This window comes from Anser brachyrhynchus (assembly GCF_964034855.1).
Source record: "Anser brachyrhynchus genome assembly, chromosome: 1".
Taxonomy (NCBI): Eukaryota; Metazoa; Chordata; class Aves; order Anseriformes; family Anatidae; genus Anser; species Anser brachyrhynchus.
The window spans coordinates 119165411-119188572 of record NC_137694.1 but is presented as its reverse complement, the minus strand read 5'-3'; the positions used below and the strand labels follow the sequence as shown (position 1 = coordinate 119188572).

Below are 23162 nucleotides of genomic sequence, written 5' to 3'. Positions count from 1 at the left end.
GTAAACTATGGCTATGCATATGCAGTTAACTTTGTCCACATGAGAAAGTGAGAGGGTACTGCGGTTCTTGTGCTTATGACTGAAGCCCCATCCCATTATGACCACTGAGAAAGCTCAGATCTGCAGGCAGGATTTACAACACACCAAAACAAGACAACAAAGCAAGACAGCGATTTTAAGCCATCCAGTTCTGCATCCAAATTTTCTTCACAGCTGAGGAATTTGTGAAACAGCATAAATTATGCTAAAGAAAAGGTCATTGATCTCTTCTCTAGCATTCCAACAAAGTTTTCAGCATTTCTATTTCTCTCATTTTATTAGGGAGACTCTCTGGACGGTTTCCTGCTTGCTGTTTGCATCTCTACCCAGAGGTAAATATACTATAATACATGTCTAACAGTTGTGGAAATATTTACACATAAATGCTCAAACTGCATTTATGATAATGATCCACTGGGAATCTTTGAGCAGAACAAGTATGTGCCACGTTTTACTTTGGATTTATTTCATCACAGTGCAAGGTTTACGAGCGCAGGCAATAACTTTGAGATACAGTTTATCTGAAATAGGTGTTTATGAGGTTTATGAGTTTCAGGCTTACAAATCTCCACCTATAAAGTTCATCCTGACCACAATCTTAGAGTACTCCACCATTTCTGTAATATTAAAGATGGCTTGAAATCTCATTCTTCATAATCCCAGCTGCCTTGTATTATTTTTATTCCTTATTTAAACTCATAAATGGCTTTCTACAGGGATAGCAGGGCAAGTAAAAGGACTGGAGCCCACCAACCCTCTTTCCCCTTGAATCTTTGCACGTGTACTGCGAAGTTCTAGCACAGTTGGGCTTCTGACATTATATATCATGACCATCCCTATTAAAGAGATAAGCTAGTACATGCTGGTAAGGGAGTTTTCCACAAGCTGCAGGGGCAACTCCCTGTAATTTCTGTATTTGAAGCTTAAGTTTAGCAACATTAAGACCTCTGTGAGGGGTCAAGACTCCTCCATTTGTTCGGAAATGCCCCACTTTTACCAGATGCTGTAGTAGCCCAAAAGGTTATGCGTCATCTAGAAGTGGTCTCTCCCTCTCTTATAGGAGCACAGTTAGCATTTTTAGGGAAAACTTCCATATGTTTCTGCAGAGCTGTGTGAAAAGTCTGTTGCAACTCAAGATGCTCTTTTGGTAGATGAGAGCACCTGTAAACACTCTGAGGCATTGAAGTGCTTACCCTTTGACTCATTTTTCCCCTTTAAATAAGGAAGTTTAAGTTCAGTATTTCTGAGCAAGCAACTAGGATTCCAAACAGTCCCCTACCCCTCTTCAAATACTTCAGCACATAGGTGAGACGCTATCCTGTGAGGAATCATACAAGATTACCTTGTCAGGGTAACACATTTCAGTTTGAACTCATGAGTACTCACTCAACAAAACACAAGATTTTTCCCACTGCCACACTTCTAACACCAGAACATTTTTCTGCTTATTCCTTTACTTCTGTAACTTTCTTTGTTTAGCATCAAAACTTCACTAGTATTATCAGAGTGAACTTGGAGGTGGGTAGGGAAGAAAGAGAGAGAGAGATTCAAGAGCCTTCCTTTCCCAGGCCCTTTTCCATAAGGCATAAATTTTGGATCTCCTCCTGGCATCTCACATTCCTCTGGTGCAACCAATACACAACTGAGAAAACAGAGATGGTTGACACAGATCACCTTCAGGAGGGGGAGGAGAGACCAACAGAAAAGCCATGTCTTTAGGAGCTTCCCTGCACCACACTTTGACTACTGAAGCAGCAGTGTTTATTCATCATGGAGATCATATGAATTGGCCAAGTTACCACTCTTAATTTCACCTTGATAATCTTGAACCTTGTGCCAGCATTTAAACTCCAAGTTGCTTTTAAAAGAACAAAACCGTGAAATAAAACCTAGTCTCACCTTATGTTCGAGTCCCACGTCTGCAAGTGCAAGCTGTGTGCCAACACACGTTTTTGCCAGCACAGAGATCTGCACAAGGCCACACACACCGAGCTTTCCAGGTAGATGGATGAGTGCTGCTCACCCTGCTCCACACATCCCAGTAGCAGGCCACCACCATTCCTGGGGCTCACTGAATGAGTGCTTCTGTCTTCTGGTCAGGAAAATCTTCTTCTACACCTTCTGCTGTATCAAGGGCTTTGGTAAGAAGCTTAACAAACATCACCTAGTCAGCCTTAACTTCAGCCTGCTTCTCAAAGCTGGCGTTCACATTCAGCTTGTGCTCAAAAGTGTTCCCATCTACAAAGGACCTCATGAGCCTGGAGGCTCTGTTAATTAACTCATTACAGCCAGATTTCAGTCACCTGTTCTTGCCCCCAGACAACTCCACCAGAGCCTCCTCTTAGGGCAGGGTGGGTTGGACCCCATGGGTGTTTACACACTCATCGCGAGTGTTAAGAAATGCGTATACCGCCTTATGCAGGAAAGGAAGAGTTATGCTAGGCTTAGGTGTGCTGAACACCGGTGTCCTCAGTCTTCAGAAAAAGACTGAAGTGACAAAAAGAAAACTGATGCACTTCCAAAGCCGTTATCAAGTTTAGAACTGAACACAATCCAGAGATAGGACAGACACTATTTTCCCCTCTTTCCCTCATTAAACAAAAATTTGTCTGTTTTCCCAAATAGAGCAACAAGTTTTGCTGACTTTGGGATTATCTTTTCTTCACCTATGTGCAACTAAGTACACTGCTAGCACTCCTAATAGCATCCTGTGGACAGGATTCACCCCACCAGAAAGCCCCTCTGGAGGTTTTCTTTTTCCTGGGCTTACAAAACACCTGCAGCAGCTCCAGACACGCTCCTCCTCCCACTGTAGCCAACCACGGTCAGCAATAACCCTCTTTCAGACACGGTTTTGCCTTGGAGAGACCACCGAGCACAGCCTTGCTCAGCTGCCTGGGGCCCCAAGTGCTGAGGGATGGAGCTCAGGCTGCTCCCTCCCCTCCTTGCCCTTCCTCACCTGGTGGTGGCCCTCCAGGTGTGCTGGGTATAGCTAGTGCCAGGGTACAGCACTAATTGCTAATTGCACGGCTGAGGTGACCTCCTCAGGGCGTGCAGGGTCATACATCCTCTGGCAGCAAGCGTGCAGTGCAGCGGGTGCTGGATTTGATTATAAGTAAAATAATAAGACAATTATTTGTATGTTACTGAAATTCTGGTCCCTGTGGTTTTTTTAGATAAAGGTTTAAACTGTGGGGCGAAAGTGGACTGGGATTTTCAGCTGAAAAATCTGCAAACCTAAGGAAAGCAGATGTTCGGTGAAAAAATTTTAATAGAAGACACTCACTTTGCACCGTGATTTAGTGATCCATATGATACTTTTCCTTCTGCTTTTATGTCTGTCTGGAAGGACGCAGTGTGAGAACAAACAAGCCTCAAGCCAGACACTGATAAATATGGAAACGTAGCCCTCAGCATGCAACCAGCTGAGCCCTGGCCGGTATCAGAGACCTCAAGAGGGAACTGGGGCTCTCTTTGGTCTTTAGCCCAATACATGCTCAGATCTGGCAGGCTTACAGGCCTACAACACTGGAATGGCTACGGTGCCACCAAGAACATTTTATTTCTATATTTAGTCTGATTAATTACCCCTGATGCTTCTCAGAACTTTGGCCATGAAAACAGATTGAGCTTTTTCACAGTGAGATGTAGCTTTTCTTTCTGGCACAATCCCAAACTCATGCTGCTTTTATTTTTGCTCCCTGTTGGGGACGAAAGTTTCCCATCCAAACTAATTCATCTGTGTTTTAATTTATAGCATCGTTTTGCGAAACAGGTTTGGTCAAAGCGTTAATTTCATTCTGTGCTGAAAATACCTAGCTGCCCGTGCTTTAACTCTTGCTTTTATTCTTTAAAAACAAACAAACAAGCAAAAAAAGAAAAAAAAAAAAACAGCTAGAAATGCACAGAAACCTGGCCTCCTGCTCTGCCTGCCTGTTTGCTCACCAGCAGGATACGTTCACAGCGGTTCTTGCATTTGCTGGAATTGATTGGTAACGTTTCTGCCAGACACACGCAGGCCACATGTACAGAGTATATCCAGGGAGCAACAGTCCATCTCCTTGAGGCCTTGGAAAAGGAGCTGGAGGGAGAATGGCAGACCTTTTTGGGGTGCTGGGAGAATATCCCAAAGAGTACGAGAAGCCCAGAGACAAGTGTTAGGAGGAGCCTTGAGTGCACCCAGACAGAGTTGCAGAAAGGAGCCCCGTACTGTCAGACCATCTTCACGAGGTCAGGCTCCTTCAAGGACCCTGCACCTTATTTACGAGTCTGAAGCCATGACAGGATAGGTGGCAAAGGGAGCTGTGGGAGATCAAACTCCTTCAGGACTTTTCTCTTGACAACAGCAACACCTTTTTCATGCTTCTCCTTTTTTTTTCCAGCCAGACTTCCTCCAAAACCAAAAGTTGTTCAATCACATCTGTCTGTCTTCACATCCCCACATCCCTTCCTCCCCTTTTGAACTGACTGCTTAATTTAAATTATCTGATTATTCAACATATAAAATTATAATATATAAAATATATAAATTTATAATATAAAATATTATAAAATATTCATAGACGCTGTGGAGAAAAATCACCAGCTAAGGAGACAAGTTCGAGCAGCACCCACGCTGATGAAGTGGGTGCAATTTGCATGCAGCAACATCTGTCCTGCTGGGCACTGAGCACACGTAGCCCTCAGTCCCTACACAGCACGTGCTGCCTCCTGCCCGGCTGGGGGCAGGGGGACACCGGCAGAAGAAAAGAGAGGAAAAGGCTGGGAAGAGAGGCAATAGCAACGTGAGGAAGGAAAAGTATAGGAAAGATGGTGTCCCTAGCTTTGCCGTGTGCTGAGAAAGTTGTCTGTTTTTATTCCAGGTCAACCAGACACAACGTGCCATGCGTTTGTTGGAGAAAGTGTCATTTTGCCTTGCGCCACCACCTCTCCCAGTGAACTGGATGTTTCCAATTTGATGCTCTACTGGCAGATAGAGTCTAACATAGTGCATTTTTTTCACAATGGCGAAGATAAGCCGACGTTCCAGAATACATATTACAGTGGCAGAACCAGTCTGTTTTTGGACCAGGTGATGCACGGCAACTTTTCCCTTAAGCTCTCCAATGTCCAGCTACAGGATGCAGCTGTATATTCTTGCATCTCTAAGCAGACTGGGAATCATCCCACCCCAACGCAGAAATCTAAAATCCAGCTCAGTGTATCGGGTAAGATTTTTGTTTAGTTCAGAGGGAAGGGGTTGAGGGAAGCATTTCTTGCAGACAAGCCATGCATAATGGCCATTGTTGGATGAGTTCAATTTTTAAAGCAAATCTTCATGCAGTTTCACTCTGTTCCTTGCTTTTGCTGGAAGAATATGATGGGAGAAGAAGAATAAACGTATCTTCGCTTCATCGCAGCATATCCACAGAATTAGTAGGACCCCTGAGGGCAAGCCACCTGGCTCTTCCCCCTCCCTTTCCAGGAGACATTAATGAGGTCTCCAGACTTTTAAGCATTTGGCTACTTGGGATGCTGTACTGTACTGGATCCACCTTGTTCCCAGGGGGATGGGAGAGTTTATTTCATTGTTTGTACTTGGGTCCATGAAGCAGGGTTAGCTTCACCATTGGCAATTCAAAGTCCAGGCCAATACCCTTTCAGATGACAGGAAGCCAGTTGCTAATTACCTTTTGCCTTGTAGCTGTGGCAAGGCTGGACTCATGAAGTGAGAATATTTTTTTTCTTCCCTAGGAAAATGACCAAGACCATAACCCCCACTTGAATAATGCCAAACAGCTGAGCGAACATGTTTGAATTACTTACGAGTATGGCTAGTGGAATGCTCGGGTATTTGGTTTGACCAGTTGACTGACTGAAAAAAAAATTAAAAAGGGGATAAAAGTCAAAAGAAATCATAGTTTGTTAAGGTTGTTTGTACAAATTGGCTGGAAATTTTCATTATAGTCAATGACACACTTTTCATTCAGCTTAAAAGAGAAAAGATTTGTTTTTCAAGATGTTTACACCCTTTATATCTTTGTTTTAAATCACATAATTCTCAAGAGACAAATGCTTTTGAAATGTAAAGTGATATACTTTTGTTCAGCAAATCTAAAAGTGAAATGTTTTGCAGTTTTCAAAATTGATTTTTTTTCTTTTTAAAAAATGCAGAACAAAATTGTTTTCATCATCTCATTTTTGGGAGTAGTAAAGCATCTTTTCTTCTGATTTAATTTTGTAATCACACTTAAACTTTCAATTTATTTGTTAAATATATTCCTTCTAAGAAAAACTGCTAACCCTTAGATGAATTATTGACACTCTTTTCCTCAGGTTAAACAAATAACTTTGATTTTTGTGTTTTGTTTTGTTTTTTTCCCCAGATCGATCTAGCACTGGGGAGGAACATTCCGCTTCTGGTAAGGCAACAATCCTTAACGTGCTAAGTGTCTGAGTGATTACCTTTGATTAAATTAATTAAATTAAATTTATTAGTTTGAATTTGAATTTGGTAGATTGATAAACTGTGTTGAATAGAGAAAATCCAAGATGCTTCTGGCAAAATACAAACTTAGATCCAGCTGTTCAGACAGGGAAAAATTACCTTTACCACCAACACAGATCTAGACCACAGAAAGAGGAATACTGAAGTGCCAGTGGTCCCCCGTCTGTAAAGCCAGTCACCATTAAGAGCATCATAAAAATCAATAAAACACAAGTAACATGGAAGCGACTCCATGCTGGGAGATAAGACCTTTGTAAATTACCTTGGTACGAATGAACTACTAAATCAAGAGATTTGGGGGTATTTTTCAGTAAACAAAGTAATAAATATGCTAAAAATACAAGAATGATGACCCCACATAAGGTCCTTCAGGAAAATTTAAGTAGATCTCATCTGACAGCAATTCTGAAATACAAGGCATATTCTAAAGTCTAGGTTTAATCATTACAGAGAAGTAACAATAGTAAGGTCATTTACAAACACTTCTTAAGTACATAAAATACAGAAGTGCTGTCCAGCCCTGACATGCCGTGGTCAAGAAAATCTCCCATAAAAAATCCTGTTTGTAAGTCAAATTATTCATAACAGCTCTACAAAATCTTAAATTGGTGTCATCAAACCTGTAACACTTTCTCATATAAAAATTAATGGCTGTAATTTGTGTTTTACTTAGCGTAGCTGAAAGACATAATCAATTACATGACAGTCATTATATTAAAGTTAATGTAGTATGTTCAGCCACAGTAAGATGTTGCAACAAGATTGGGTGGCAATAAACTCAAATAAAAACTAAGGAAGAGAACTGTTGAAGTGTTTCATCATTATCATGCAGAAAATTTCAGCTTTATACCTCATGGGCCATAAACAATTTAAAAAGTTACAGGAAATGTCTTTTTTAAACCTAATATAACTCCTCTTAGAGTTATATTAGGTCTATATTAGCTCTCCTGGCTTAGAGGTCTTCATAGAACATGAAGTTACATATAAGATGGTGCCGTATGCCTTCAGTGACACAACACTACATGAGAACATCGTAAAAGCAAATAGAACAGGAGACAGAATACCTCTAGCTGTTGCCTTCCACAAGAAATATGAAATTGTCAAGGGTCAAAAATTTTAATGAAACTTTTTCAAAATGAAATGCAAATAGGGTGAGCATAAAAATGCCTGTATTTAAAGGAGATAACTGTATATATATTTGGCTTGGTTGAAAGCTCTCTGACAACTTTTCCTCAATAGAAATAATTGCTCACCATGAAAATGTATTTCTATAAATAAATAAATAAAAAGATTAGGAGAAGGGAGAATGTTTCAAATTTGCTATAGTAGGATAAACTGAATCACAAACCTTACATATCTGAAGGCTTTTCTACTGCTGGATTTTGGGGAGTGGTGGGTGTTGTGGATGGCAGAAAGAACAAAAGCCTGACTTTCAAAACATACGTTTTTGCAAAAAGAAAAAATATTTCCTGTTGCCAACATTACTTTTTAAAGCTTAAAAAAAAAAAAAAATGCAGGCACAGCACCCAGGCTTATTTTTTTTTATTATTATTTGTGGCAATTGCTTAAGAAAGGCAGGAAAATAATTTGTTCTATATTAGTTACTATTTTGGAAGGGACTTTGAAAAGTTAAAAGACCTGCTGAGAGTAAAAAAGGCTGCTGTATGCAGAAACAGTTCTCACGCTGTGCAGTCATTATAACCAGATCAGCAGATATTTAATTTTTTTTTATAAAACTGGAACAATTTTGATCTGTTTCACCTTTGCTCCATTTCTATTCATTTATTTGCTGGGTTGATTTTTTTCCTATTTATTTTAAAGAGCCCAATTTTACTGTCACTTTACCGTCACCATGTCTTGGGAGACTCCCTCTGGGCTAATAGAAACCTTGTTTTAAGTTTATTTCTGGGACAAAGGGAAGTGCATAGGCCTGGCAGAGGCCACAAGACACCAGGAGACTTGCCATCACCTCACATTTACTTCAAAGCATTACTGAGGACTCCCGACATTAACTTGTTCTTTACACGTTAATACATCATACTCCTTCTAGAGAGAGGAGGAGGAAAAACTCACACTGGTGACAAGAGCACAACACTCTGAAAGCCACTGCCTGCAGGTCCATGAGATACTACTGCAATTGGAGCAGCCTAAAAACTGGTATAGGAAGCAACATCTTCCCAGAGAAGGGCTTTGACCTGAACAGCTATGGGGAAAAAACCTCTGTACTGCTTAAGTCAGGGGTTCAAGATCTTTTTCTTTTTGCCTTTGTACTACCTTCATCATGGGTTGCAGGTAGCAGCTTTGGCAAGGCTATTCTGTGGTTCATGCCAATCCACACTGCAAAGAGCGTTACACAGTGCTACTGCCATCCGAGTCTCCGTGGCCTAGGCTTTTTTATATTTATATAAATATAAAATATTCATATTTTATATTTTTATATTGCTATATAGATAATGGTAATAACTCTTAATCAAAACGCCTACCTCAGGCTCACTGTACAGAACTTTAATTTATTTATACTTTTTTGGTTGTTGTGGTTCTATCAGGATTTTGAACAAATATTCCCAGCCATTCAGAAATTGAAGTTGCATTAATTGTTGCTGAGTGTCTGTGCCTCCTCTACTAAGACAAAAAATGATTTATTGCAGTACCTCAAAGCTGGCTTTTCTGTATGGCACAAACACACATATGCACAAAAAGTAGAATTTTGAAAATGGGCCAAAATCCACGATTTTATAAGCAATCTTCCAGGAGGGCATTCATATAAAAATCCCTGACACAAATTTCAAACACATTTCTTGTCAAGCCACTGGTTTCATGAAGACTTTCTCTTTTCCCGTTTTTCAGGACACAGCCAGATTTCCTCGAGAAGCCCTGGCAATGTACCACATCTGGATGTACTCCTCTCTTTTCACCTCCTGGTCACACTGTGGGGTTGGCGCTTGTAACTGGGGAAGCTTACCTCCTCTTTGGAGCTGTCCTCAACAGGAGCACCTTGCTGGAGAGAAGAGCTCTGCAAGGTTATCGTGCCAAGTGCTCCAGAACCACCTGAAAGAAACACCACCATCTGAAAACAGAGCCAGCAGTAGGTGTCTGTGTCTCGTGTTTTGGTGTTCCGGAAAACAAAGGCAGCAGAACTCACAGGAGGCAAGCCTGCTTTTTCAACTGGATCTTGGAGAGCAGCATCAGTGCTGCCAGTATGAGCATTTTGTTCTGAATCCTGTGGTTCTGTTTTAATGACAAAGTTAAGACTCACAGAGCTACAAGGACACACGGTCGCCCTCGTGAGATCTTTTGCCTGGGAACTCATCTCCTTCAGGAGAACCAAAGGGAGGAGAAGGGGCAATTACTCTTAGATAAAAACTGGAAGTAGGAAGAGGCTCACTTCGTGAAACATAAGGATGGAAACCCTATGAAACTTGAGGCTGTGGAACTTCAGCTTCTATTTTTATCGCCGAGCGTCACGGGCAATCAGCAGCAATATTTTTTTCCTAAAAAAATGAACTACTTCTTCATCAGAAGGGTGAAGCTGACAGAGGAAGATGATGAAAGTTCAGAAAACATCAGCACAGAGGAAGGAAGTGATGCATTATTACAAAAAACACTTCTAACTAAGCCAAATTCTTCAGAAGGCTGAATTCAGCGTTTTCTCTATTTGCTATGAGTTGCACCTGCCAGGTGAGAGCAACGCAGCCCCCGTGGCTGAGCCCCCAGGCGGGGGAAAGCGGCTCCTACGGACACCGACTGGGTCATTGGGATTCAGAACAGTTCCACCCTCTTTCCAAAGGAAAGATAGGATTGTTTTTGCAAGGAAAGGAACAGAACAAGACAGTGCTTAAAATGGTATCCATTGAGGTAAAGGAGACTGTTACCTTTGACTTTCTTTAGTTAAGGGCCCTTCCCCATGGGAGGGGAAGAGGGAAAATCCCGCACGCAGCCTGTGCTGCTGCTGCAGGGTGCTCAGCTGGTAACTTCGGCTGCGCTGGGTACAGAGCAGCTTAGTACAGCTGCTGGGGTCCCACTTCACGAAAAGATTCGAATATGAGAATTGTACATACTGTGGTCATCTCTTTGTGTCCTGCCCTCCCAGTGTTTGTCTCAGATTCCATATATTTAAACAAAACAAACAAACAAAAATAAAACAACTGGTGAAAGCAACGGATTGGTATCATATCTAAGAGTTCTTTATTTGTATTCCAGTTGCCCCTACAGTTTGCTAAGCTCCCTGAGCAATCAGAAAGTTCAAAGGGTGGGATCCGTACAGGTCCACCAGTCCCAGACATCTGAACTGCTCGCCCTCATCTCCAGGGCTGAATGACTTTTAAAACCCAGTAGCCACTTCAGCAGCCATCCACTTTTCAAAATGTGCTTCAGGCACATGGAAGTGCACCTCCAATCACAAATGTATGCTGTGTGGGATGCAAAAGTTTCATGGTCAAGCAAACAAGTAATTACTTAAATAAATAAATGTGGGCATGCAGGGCTAGAGCAGCCTCACTGCTGTGGAGAAGGACAGCCCAGCTGTACGTTCAAGAGCTGGCACTGTGCTGGCTGATGCTCATGAGGAAGCCCCAAGTTCCCTAAGTCCTCCGTCTCTTTCACCCCCAGAAGTGATTCTCCCTGCCCTCGCAAACTAGCATGAATCACAGTAAGCACACAAGCAGATGATGGCAGAAGGAACAAAGGGTGGGGGAACGAAGTCTGGATGACCTCTAGCTGTCCCTGTAACCCTACTTTTTTTATGATTTGCAACGGCGCTTGGGATGTTTAACACCCCTGTTTATCATATTTTCCCGCAGCTGTAGTTAGTGCCATTCCCAGTGGTAATACACTACCACCATTCAGCTTTCCTGTGAGACTGCAAGGGAAGGCTTGAAATGACTGGTAAACCTTGATTTGTCCTTCCCTGGCTGGGTGATGACACGACAAGCAAATGTCTTAAAGTTCAGCGTGCAGACCACGAGCAGCATATACTACTTCTGTTTTCCAGTTTCATTGTGAACTAGAGGGATAGCTTTGAAAACGAAGGAGCACAAAAATAACTCATACATTTAAGGTGGAATTTCACCTTCTCTCACTTGCAATACCTTGGTGTCTCACACATACGCATTTCATGTGGTAAGAACACAGGCTGAAAATCTGCTACCACGAAACACTCTTCAGAGGTACTTGTGAATTAGTGTTGCAAACAAAAAGCTGTTAAAGCAAGTTTTTTTTTTTTTTCATGTGTGTCAGTGACACTGGTAAAACAGAAACGGAGTTTCTTTGCTCTTACTGTAGTCTAACTGTACAGTAAGGTTAGCGGTTAATGCTTCTCACTGACTTCCTTCCAGTTCCATACGATGCAAGAGAAATGGCCCATGAAGATCATTAGCAAGACATGAATGTAATACTTTTGGTGCAGAATTTTCACTGTTATTTCTGCTAAGTCTGAGGGCACTCATTCACAATGCATGCTGCTCTGCAGTTGAATGAACTGAAAAATATTGAAAATATGCGTGGAAGGCAATTATTTTTTAAACATGTAGCTGGAAATTATGTTGCTTTGGGTAATGTAATTGTTGTTGCAACTTCTGTTTCAGCTTCTGGGACTGTCCAAGTTCAGGCCCTTCTTTTCCCCTCTCTCACTCTCTCTTCCCCCAGAGATTCTAGCCACCACTGAAATCACCTTGGAAAAGATAACCAAATATCAGTTCCTTATTTCTTCCGAGGGCTAAGTTTGACCCATACAGCAGAAAAAAGCCTTCTCTCTGCCACTGCAAGCCATGTGAAGGAGGAAAAAAGACAGGTCAAACCAACTGCTCTAGCCTTGGAATGCCGGCAACTCTCAATTATTTGCAGATGGAGGATTATCTAAGCTGCCACTCTTAAATATATATGTATACACACACACACATGTAAGATAATGCTAGCTTGCAAACATACAGACCCTTGAAGGAACAGGTAGTTTCCTTCCAGGAGCATTACTTGGCCTGATAAAAGTCCCTCCAAAACCTCCAACAACCCTTGGGTTTAGGTCACCTTCCTATAAAAGCATTATTATTGAAAACAAACACACACCACCACCACATTATGTATTGTTACCACTTTATACACTTTTTCTCATTTTCCAATGTTAATTATATCACAGGAAAGTTTCATGGCTTAATACAAGCATGTTTGACATTATCCTTTCAAGGAGATAAGAAGGCACAGTATTGAAGAAATGAGTCTTTACAAGACAGCTGGACAAATGCATTATGATGGAACTGGACTTCCATTTGTTTTTGTTAAACAAGTAGGAAGCAGTAATTTGATTCCCTTTATGTGTCCAAAATGTTAACATGAAATTGCCATTAGAAAACAACAGCTGGCATATTGTGCCTGATGGCTAAGTGAGACAGACTTGTTCTGAAAGTGCCCCCTGCTGGCATTATGTGCGTTCAACAAACTGTCTCCTGTAGCCACAAACCACAGCGTAAAAACGAAAAGAACGTCTCAATCCCTATTCTCATTTCTGCTTTTAGAAGAGAGGAAAAAAAAAAAAAGCGTGATTATCAAATCTGTGAACATTGCAACAATCCACAGAGGAACATTTCCTAAAATGGTTCTTGTGCATACGCATGGTAAAATAAGGCAGGCAGAAACACAACTGATAGGTAACAACTCCTCACCCCACAAGTTAAGCCCATCACATCACTCGAAAACCAGCGCAAGCTGGAGGGGCAATTACCACTGTATTTCAGTGAGGCTGAGTTATTAAACACTTCCTGCAGATCAAAAATCACACGATCTGTAAACCAGATATTGCATGCCTCCTTGTGGAGGCCCGAAGAATGCACATTTTTGACGTATTTCTGAAAGCATTTAACAAAACACATTAATCACTAACTTCCATCCACTTGGTTAAACTAGCAAGCCCCTAAGTAGCTCCAAAGAGCCCTACAGAAGGAAAGGAAAAACCCAGCTTGGCAGACAAATGTCTCTATTAGCCTCTAAACACCCAAGGAATTTCCCTCTGAATTTACACCGGCCAAACGCCAAGACAACAATCTTACATCTTCCATCAAAGTTAAAAAATCTTGTATTAATACAAAACCTTAAAAAAAAAAATGTGTGTATCAAAGGTTAATACTCTGCACGACATTGTGGAATTACAGCAACTCGCCAATAAAGAAGAGGCAGGAATGGTTCCTGAATCTTTCACATTTAAAAATATTATCTCTGGATGAAGACGGGTAGAAAGATATTCTGAAATGTGATTATTTCTGGTAAATAGTATTTTGTCTTTGACTTCCCCAATGCACATTATTATGTCCTGTCCCCAGCAATTGACCAAGCTTTCAGCACTGACACCACCATAGGGGTAGCTCATTTTCTGTAAGTGCCTAGTGAAATGTTACAGGCACTGAGGAGGAGTTGATTCCTTAGGTGCTCTCCTTAGAACTTACAACCCTAGCCCTCAAACAGTCACCAGTACTGAAATCACCATTTTAGAGTACAGTTTGATCTTGTACTGCTTCTATTCAGCAGATGAGATGGTATCTCAAATTAGGTGAGCTTTTCAACCGACACACTTGATTCTAAGCATAAACTACTGTGATAATCCAACCTGGAAATCACCAAGTCACTGGTCAATGTGACCAACACTGTATCTGCTTTGAACAGCATACAGTGGATTATTAGCAGTCTTCGTTATTTGAGTAACTCTATGCAAGAAAGAATCTCAGAGGCAGGAAGAGATCTTGCCAATCTCTTCTCTCTGGGGAGAGCGACAGGAGCGGAGGGAACGGCATGGGGCTGGGACAGGGGAGGGTCAGGCTGGGTGTTAGGGAAAGGGTCTGCACCCAGAGGGTGGTCGGGCACTGGGACAGGCTGCCCAGGGCAGTGGTCACACCACCAAGCCTGTCAGAATTCAAGAAGCCTTGGAACAACACTCTCAGACATAGGGGCTGATTTTTGGGTGGTCCTGTGTGGAGCCAGGAGTTGGATTCAGCCATCCTCATGGGTCCCTTCCAACTGAGGATGTTCTGTGATTCTAGAAAGAGGCAAAAAGCAGCACTATCTGGATGACCCTCCAGCCAACTTGCAACTACATATGCTAGTAGCAATTTCTTCAAAATACCTACTTTTTCTCAGCACACCTGAATTTAATAAAGAAAAGTTTATGCCACTACAGCTGCATTCACTAGGAACTGCTGACATGAGAAACCCTAAATACGTACGTGCAACCCCAATAATGGCAAGTGTTGTTTATAAGATTTAACTCAGTCCCCAACAGAAAAAGTTGAGCTTGATTTAGATCACCCTTAACAGCAGATGACAGTACACACGGAGCAGCTGTTCTCCCTGTACTCTGGGGGTTCCAACACCATCTCTGTTTTGTGATACCTTCTGGTGTTACCAAATTTAAAACTGCTGCAGATGTAGGAAAGGTAATGACTTTCGGAAATGTCATTACATTTTACATGAACAATTCTTAAGGTTCTTTGATTCAAACAAAACGTGAGGATTTTCTATGATACTCAGACCTTCTCGCATATTCCGCTAAGCCTCTCCCAGTTGATAATATAGATATCCATTTGTGTACCAACAAAGTTTATGGAAAAAATATTCTATTTCTTAACTACCTGATACTGAAAATTTCGTATAGAATTTGATGTACAAGCAAAAGACCGTTTCAGAGTATGTCCAAAATCCATTTTCTGAACCACATTTGCTATCGTGATGACTGTGCACGACTTCTTTGTAACCACACTGGAGTTTGTGGTCTGCACAAAGGATCTTTATGCAGTCCTCCAAGAAAACAGTGCCTTTGAAGGGCAACTTCAGTTCTTCTAAATCCTATCACGATTTTTAGTGACAAAAAATAAAATACATGCTAAAAGGCTCCAGAAGCAAACACGTTTTCCATGAACACTCACCAAACAAACTGAGAATGCCCACTCTGCGTTTCATTCCTTTCTTCTCCCACAAACTGCCATTCCACATCCCTAGCGAGTCTTCAGCCACAGACAGTATTTAATATACTCCAATCTAAGGCTTGTAGATTTAATTTATGAAATACACAATTCTCCCTGAAAGATATGGGCTCCCTTCAGCATGCCTGTCATGTAGCAGAAACTGTAGTGCAAGGTCAGGGCCGTCTTTTCATTTGCGTCGAGAAATGTTGCTTTCTGATGAATAGAAAGGTGACAAGTAATGTGGAAGGGAAGGAAGGAGACTCAGCTGGATTCTATACGTTAAAAAATGTCTCATAGATGTAAAGGGAACTGAAAAATAGAAAAACTGCTAGAATATATGAACCAGTGTAAGTTATCAGAGGCAGTTATCAAACAAAAATGAGGAACAAGGATGACATAAAGGCAGAAATTAATTTATTTATACATCATTACTTCAGACATTCAGTAATACTTCTTTGGAGAAAGCTTTATTACCCTTAAGCAGGGAAAGTGAGGATAACTTGAGATTTGTTCCTCTATTTGCTAGTCATGCAACTACTTTAATAAAGGTATTATCCTTAAAGATTGTGCGTCATATCAGCGGATATTTTCTCCTTCAAGACCTTTCTAGCTACAATGGACCAATGGACGAATTTTTCAAAGTGCTAGTACTGTGACAGCTAAGATGCTGATATTCAGAATGGCTCCCTGGTGAAAACAGGGTTCTTTAAAAAGATAAATGTTTTATTCTTCCATTTAATTAACACGAAGCTAACACTACGATGTGGAAGATGTCAGTTCCCTTGTCAGCTGCTCCTTGCTTTTAGTTCAGAGATACAGGCCTGAGCACATAAACTATGAACTACGCACTAATTCCTCTCTACTCCCATTCTTTGTTCACTAGACATACCGCCTCCGCATCTGCTATGTCCCTACAACACAACTGCCCTCAGATTCTGAAAGTGCCTTCAGTGGGGTTTTGGGCTCACGGAAAGGATTTGACAGGGGCGCGCTGTGATGGCTGGTGTCCGAACACATCTGCACAGCTCTCTCCAGCTGAAAAAGCTCAAGACAATGCTCAGTGCCTTGGGACAAACTGCCTGTTCTCTGCGAGCCCTTCTGCAGCCCTTCTCTCAGGAAGCACATGGGAAACCCCGCAGTGCTGCTGGGAATCAGCCAGCTTCACATAAGCAATTATTAGAGTACAAACAGGACAAGCAGGTGAAAATACTTCCACTGGTCCACATTATTTTTGATACTACACCCTACATTTAAACATTCCTGAAGTTTTCGTGTTAAAAACGGACACTTTATTTGCCAGTTAATTTTAACACATTCTTTACCATGGCCCCAATGCCGTCGAAGATATTATGTAATTCCGTTTCACACATAAATGCTGGGGTAGTCACCACCTTGTTTTTTGTATCCACATGAGCTTCGTAAAAGGAAGTTAAGAAAAATACAGCCTATGTCTCACTTAGAGATGCTGTCTGCAAAATAAACCATCATTGACCAAACCGTACAACTCCACTACTCCATAAACACCTCCAAATACATTACACTGTCCAGCTGTAAAGACAGCTGCAACCTATAATCTGAGATATTAGAAGCTATTTTGCCAAAAATACACATACTGCAAGAGCAATCTGTAAGAATGATGGCGCTCAGAGACACGAGAAAACCTATGAAACTTACCAACTGCAGTAAAATGCCTGAGTACAGTCTGACACAGCTTTAGCCTTCAGGAAAAGAAAAAAAATCTCAGAGATAACTGGCTCATTGTAACTCATGCCAGTCTTACGTGCAAATTCACTTAGCATTTCTGGCCTGACTGTATTACCAGGTGTCCAAGCGAGTTCTATGGCAACAACTGAGAACTGCTTCAAACTACACATCTGTGTACAGAAGACAATGTTTAATCGTGCACCATATTACATGCTATCTGCTACACACCGTGTATTCCCACTAAGCTATAGTTTTAGTGGAAAAGCACAGATCCTGCAGGTATTCATTTCTGTAATGACACATTACAAAACTGTCTCTCAACATGGAAATTGACAGGAAAGGATATAGTCACTTCTTTCACACAATGCTTTCCTCCCAGCTCTTTAATGGCTCCTGCAGTTCCAGCGTAAGGCCACTTGCCACCTTCCTCTTCTTCATGGCCCACAGTTACTTCAGCACCAGAAAGAACCTTTGCTGCCAAGACTGGTGAAATGCAGCAAAGACTGCAACAAAAGGAATTATAAGAATGATTCTGTGATGGCACTCTGAAAACATGCTCAAAATTGAAAAGATTCAAATGAACGCGGTCTTACGAATCTGAAAGGCATCACAAGGCAACGTCCACTCAACATTTGTTAGCCTCTTCTTTCACAAACACCTACACACACATGCAGCTTGAAAAACACGTTTTAAAAATAAGCTACAACCGAAAGAAAACCAAAGATGTTTTTTTCTAGCTCCAAAGGTATCAGCTGCACATTTCCACAAGACATACTTTGTTTCCATGCTCACACTATCAAACAAATGCCCCTCTCCAATTAACATACATACCCAATAGGTTTGCCTGCTTTGTGGAAGTCTTTCAAGACACGTTCAACTTCTCTATTCACCTTGCAATCTTTCCCATCAACAGCAAAGGTAGACCTGCCACAATAAAAAACTTTATATATATATACTGCATTACAAACCTACAAATAGGGATGCCTATCTGCCCTGAATCTGGCTCTCAAGGGTTAGCACAAAACTTAAATACTTTCTAAAAAGATTGAAGGATGCTGCAGTTGGCCAGCAGTGCTTTAGCCAAAATGACTCACTTCTAAGGCTTTGGCATGTCAGAAAGCTCCTTACTTTAAATAAGTATCAGGAAATAAGAATTACCATATCAGCCTTGTAGAATTACTGAGAAGCAAAACAAATGTTAACAGAGAACAAAAATCCGTAAGAGAAGTAAAAAAAATTTTAAGATTTCTCAAACCCAATAAAATGACAGGTCAATAACAAGGTCGTTTGAGCTCCACATGGATAACAAATGTGTTTTTTTGTTGTTATTTTTTCTGAGTTAGTCATTGTTCTATTGTTGCTAATGCATGAGAGGACTTTTGGGTAGGCTGTCACAAGGACACAAAAGGGTAATACTAGCAAGCATCTGAAACTAATGAAGTTTTACCTTCACTTGCCGCAGTCAACCTCAAAGAAAGCCACCACCAGGGTGAGGGAAAAAGGACTTATTGTGCATTACCTAAACTCTAGAACTCTCATCAATATTGTTGGGAAAATTTAAGACGTAATAGTGCCAATAAAAATTATGAGTGGAAACCATCACAAACAGCACTAAACACTTAATTTCAACTCTTCGAAAGAACTTTTCCTTATTAAGTAGCAGTTACCTATGTAGTAAATAAGGCCATTTATTGCTTCTTGATTTTACTGTGTGCATCATAAAGGAGTCTAATATTTAACTGGCACTCACAAGTTCTTAGCAGCTCCAAATCCACCAGGGAATATCACAGCATCATGGTCTGCTGTAGTAAGTTTAGCCAGGCTTGTGATTTTACCACGAGCAATCCTTGCAGATTCCACTAAAACATTCCTTGAAGAAGTAGAAATAAAATGAGACAAATTAAGCACATGTGCACAAAGGAGAGACCTTATAGCGGCCTTCCAGTGCCTAAAGGGGGCCTACAGATAAGCTGGGGAGGGACTCTGTCAGGGAATGTAGTGATAGGACAAAGCGTAATGGCTTTAAACTGGAAGATGGTAGGTTTAGATTAGATGTAAGGAAGAAATTCTTCACTGTGAGTGTGGTGAGGCACTGAACACGCTGCCCAGAGAAGCTGTGGATGCCCCATCCCTGGAGGTGTTCAAGGCCAGGCTGGATAGGGCCTTGGGCAACCTGGTCTGGTGGGAGGTGTCCCTGCCCATGGCAGGGGGGTGGAACTGGATGGTCTTTAAGGTCCCTTCCAACCCAACCCATTCTATGGTTCTATCATTCTATGAAAAGAACGTAAAGTTTTGGCAGAGGAAGAGGAAGGAAGAAAGCAAGAACAGTGGCACTCAATACTGAAGCTACAGATGCTTGTAAAATAGCACCACTGGGAAACACAGCCATGTAGAGACTATATAATAACTTCCAGACCCTTCCCCCCTCCCTTTTTTTTTATATAAAAAAAATCTCTTACAAAACACCAGCTAGCATAAAGCTATTAAAGCCAGCCAGTAGTGTTCCATGTTCAGTTGCAGGCTGCTACATCTGAAAAACACCTAAGTGTGCATCATGCCAAGACTCAGCAGTCACAGAAAACTCATTAAACAGACTTTACCTTGACTCAGCTTCAGCTGGTTGCCCTTTACTGTGGTCAACAACATGCATTTGAGGAACATCTGGAGCATACATCTGAACCTCAGCTCCCCCACGACTAAGGTGTACCAGTATGCTACAAAATCAGAGAGAAAACATGCTGAAAACCTTAGCAGAGAGGCTTTATCTGGCTCTTAATTCTTGCTACAAATATTCCATCTGATTTTGACACACATCCCACCAACGCATACAGAATATGAAGCAGCAAAATCCCTCCACATAACTGGACCAAAGTTCAGAGCAGAACGGAAAGTCAGTCTGGAGGCAGTCAGGCAAACCTGAGACAAGATCTTTGTTCAGTGCTCCTGTGCAAGCAACCAGGTACAATATGAACTTTTTTCTCATTGCAAGTTCCCAGAGTACCACCATTAACATATTTATGAGTAAACTTACTCCAAGTCCAGGTGAAGCATCTCTTAGTAATGAATACTAAGAGTTAGTAATTTAACTTGAATAATAATAATTCACAGTGTTAAATTTAGCCCCAGGAATGAAAACTCACGTTGATTATGAAATTAATCCTCTACTTATCTCCATTGAAATTGATTCTGGAACTCTGAATTCCTGTTTCTGAAGGGAAGACAGTGTCTCTCAAATTCACTCCTCTGTCATTATATGCACTGTTCTGTGCCTGGACAGTCACTGCGTACTGCAAGAATGCAGCCTGAGCTTCCAGTTATGCTGTGACAAAACTGAAGCTCCACAGACCCTTCACAGGACTCTGAAGGAAAACTATCACACATCTTTCAGGGCAAGTTTTACTCCAGAGAGAGCAGAACTGAATTCAATGGTGCTCTAATGAAAAGCAGACTGTTTTTTTGGAGCCTACAGTTTCCTAAAGCAACTTACGCTGAGGCCTCATGGATTTCTGTACCATCGTAGACACCGCAACCAGACAGGACCTGCAATAAGAAAATCAAGAAGGTATTTCAAGTGATACAAAAGTTCCTATAGGATCTTTCACAGGCCTTGTAGAATTTAAAAAATGTAAAACCAAACTAAACAAAAACCCAACAACTTAGCAACAAGCTCTTTATTAAGCCAGTCAACACCACACTATTAGCCCTGGCATTGCCATATGACGTACAGCAGAGCTGGCATTCCCTATTTATAGCTACCGACTGCAGACAGGGCTCAGAGACAACTAATGTTTATGTGTGTTTGTTCCTCAGAGTTTATAAACTGGCATGATATCCTTAGGTGTGTTTTTACCACGCACACAATGGGCTGTTTTCAGTGTTATACATCTACTTATGAAGTGTCCTTATCGCTGTAAAACACATGCTCGTCTTGATGCACGTCGAATACAAGTGTTACAGAAGAGCACTTTGACATGGCACTTATAAGTTATTTTACCTGCTGCATTTTGTCTGAGGATCCACATTATAGCTAAATAATTTTAAATCCAATTATGCTATATTAACCATACTTTTCTTTATTACTATGCTAATAATACTTTCAGTTTGTTTATAGGCGCTGGAGAATAAAATGCACAAAGCAATCAGCAATTATCGTACAGGTGGAGGGAGTCTTTCACAAAGTAAAGAAGGGGGAAAAAGAAAAAAAGTGATTACAAGAATAAAAAATCCAAATGGTTCTCAGTTCCTGAAAGTATACATATGAACACTTGTGGGTTTTGGTTTTGCTTTTTTTTAAGGAAAAAAAAAAAAAACAACCGAAGAATATTCGTTTCCCCTCTTCCCTCCTGGTTTTATCTCTGTTTTTAGAAACTTGAGAGTTTCTATTAACAGATGCACGAACAGAAACTCAACTGAAACTGTCTTATTTAGAAACATGGGACTTGAAGGGGCTTTCGGATCACTGCATCCAGTCCTCTGCTGTCACAAACCTGACAACCTACCATCGCTTAACCGAATCAGTCCGTGAATGTTTTCATGTCCATGGAACTACAGTTTTACTGCTCTAATACTTACAAGCGTCCTCCTACTTTCTGATTTTTGATTCTGTTTTTCATTTAGGGGCAAACGAAAAAACATAGCGACGTCCAGGGAGTTTTAAAGCCGCATATCCGTTTGAGATACTACCTACAACCGACGTTTTCCTTTGGCAACCCGTCCGGCTGCACAGAAGCCACCTTTTAGACAAACTCCCCACTTGCGCCCGGCCACCGCGACCAGCTCGACCTTCTCATCCCGCCCTTGCCAGCCCTAACGCTGCCCCCGAGCCCTCCCGGCCCCCTCCCCGCTGCACAAACCACCCTTCATCCGCGGGGCCGGCCCAGCCCGAGGCCTGCCGCCCTCCCGTTACTCACCACGGCGACGCGGGCGCCGCGGGGGCGCCGGGCGGAGCTGTGGAAGGAGGCGAGGCCGGGGGGCGCTGCCCGGCGCAGCGCGGCGCGGAATGGCGGCCCGCAGGCGGCCAACATGGCCGCGGGCGCGGGGAGCCGGGCGGGCTGCGGGGAGCCGGGCGGGCTGCGGGGGGCCGGGCGGGCGCGGGGAGCCGGGTGGGCTGCGGGGGGCCGGGCGGGCGCGGGGAGCCGGGTGGGCTGCGGGGGGCCGGGCGGGCTGCGGGACGCAGCTGAGCCCTCGGCGGCGGCGGCGGCGGCGGTGATGGCTCCCTCTGGAGGAGAGGAGGGGCCGTCCTGAGGGGACGGCAGGAAAAAGGCAGCGGGGTTTAACCCTCGGTGCCATGAGGCTTTGGCGCCGTCTCTCGGCTTTTCTCCTCCACGCCCGTCTTGGGACCGCAGGTGGTGGTTGCGCCCTCGGGAGCCGCTAGAATAAAAAGGGGTGAAAGCTAAAGCACAATCACCTCACCAGACTGAAAGTAAAACGGACACCGAATTAAAAGCTCGGGGCTTGTTCTGAACACAAGCCTAGCGGCACATTCATCCCGCGGGTTAAAGTGGCCGCAAGGTGCATGCAGCCCAAGCACGCCAGTACAAAGGCAGTAACAGTCTGTGGAGACTGCAAACCTTATTAAAAATATCATTAACTAACATATAAAGCCAGCCTAATTTCTTTCTAGAATCTTCTAAAAGCTACACACTATTTCGTCTGAGAAGAAAAGTTGCATCACCAGCTCTTCAGCATTCTTGGAACGTTAAAAGAAACGCCTAACATGGAAAGTTTCACCTTTACTCTCCACTCTTCCCCAGTTTGTTTTCCTGGTGAACTACGATCAGTTTTTATAAGGCTTTTATTTATTTATTTTTGTGGGTGATGGTCGGTTGGTTTTCTCTTTTATTAAGGAAACCAAACTGCCCATAAGAACAACATTCCTGTTGAAATACACATCTACATACAATCAGATGCAATTAAATCAAGATGCAAGTGTGGTCACAACTGGCAACACAAAAGGGCACTTCTCCAACGTCCAGCCCCACTCCACAGGG

General features: G+C 42.2%; 3 protein-coding genes across 10 annotated transcripts in view; 1 reads left to right on the top strand and 2 right to left on the bottom strand.

Moving 5' to 3' along the window:
• Positions 1–10682, top strand: part of ICOSLG (inducible T cell costimulator ligand) — a 62221-nt gene extending 51539 nt beyond the window's left edge. For all 7 annotated transcript variants that reach the window (XM_080576749.1, XM_080576743.1, XM_080576748.1 and 4 more), the window contains 4 exons: positions 322–371; positions 4902–5246; positions 6405–6440; positions 9374–10682. The gene's annotated coding sequence lies outside the window, so the exon portion shown is untranslated. The remainder of the gene's footprint in view (positions 1–321; positions 372–4901; positions 5247–6404; positions 6441–9373) is intronic.
• LOC308188096 (uncharacterized protein) lies at positions 5253–9836 on the bottom strand (the record flags this gene model as incomplete). The annotated part of the gene is made up of 3 exons (XM_080576750.1): positions 5253–5768; positions 5845–5893; positions 9489–9836. 3 exons carry the CDS (start codon positions 9834–9836, stop codon positions 5740–5742), a joined length of 426 nt encoding a protein of 141 aa, XP_080432876.1. The 3' UTR covers positions 5253–5739.
• Positions 10683–15865: 5183 nt separating the features above from the next.
• GATD3 (glutamine amidotransferase class 1 domain containing 3) lies at positions 15866–22875 on the bottom strand. 2 transcript variants are annotated; one of them, XM_080576741.1, is made up of 9 exons: positions 22847–22875; positions 22325–22542; positions 22083–22231; positions 20660–20712; positions 19773–19886; positions 18923–19042; positions 18004–18096; positions 17519–17675; positions 15866–16886 (listed from the first exon to the last, which is right to left on the bottom strand). In XM_080576741.1, the coding sequence occupies exons 1-9, from the start codon at positions 22858–22860 to the stop codon at positions 16758–16760; spliced, it is 1047 nt and encodes a 348-aa protein (XP_080432867.1). In that variant the 5' UTR covers positions 22861–22875; the 3' UTR covers positions 15866–16757. The 2 variants fall into 2 exon arrangements, with proteins under 2 accessions (XP_080432867.1, XP_080432868.1); XM_080576742.1 differs by lacking the exons at positions 22325–22542; positions 22847–22875 and having other exon boundaries at positions 19773–19910; positions 20640–20712; positions 22083–22206.
• Between the last annotated feature and the right edge of the window lie 287 nt (positions 22876–23162).

Excerpts from the sequence above, each read along its gene's own strand:
- GATD3 (XM_080576741.1), bottom strand. Across the intron at positions 20,713-22,082 it reads GCGGCGCCCGCGTCGCCGTG|GTCCTGTCTGGTTGCGGTGT; the intron begins GTGAGTAACGGG and ends TTCTTATTGCAG. Across the intron at positions 19,887-20,659 it reads GAAATCCATGAGGCCTCAGC|CATACTGGTACACCTTAGTC; the intron begins GTAAGTTGCTTT and ends CTGATTTTGTAG.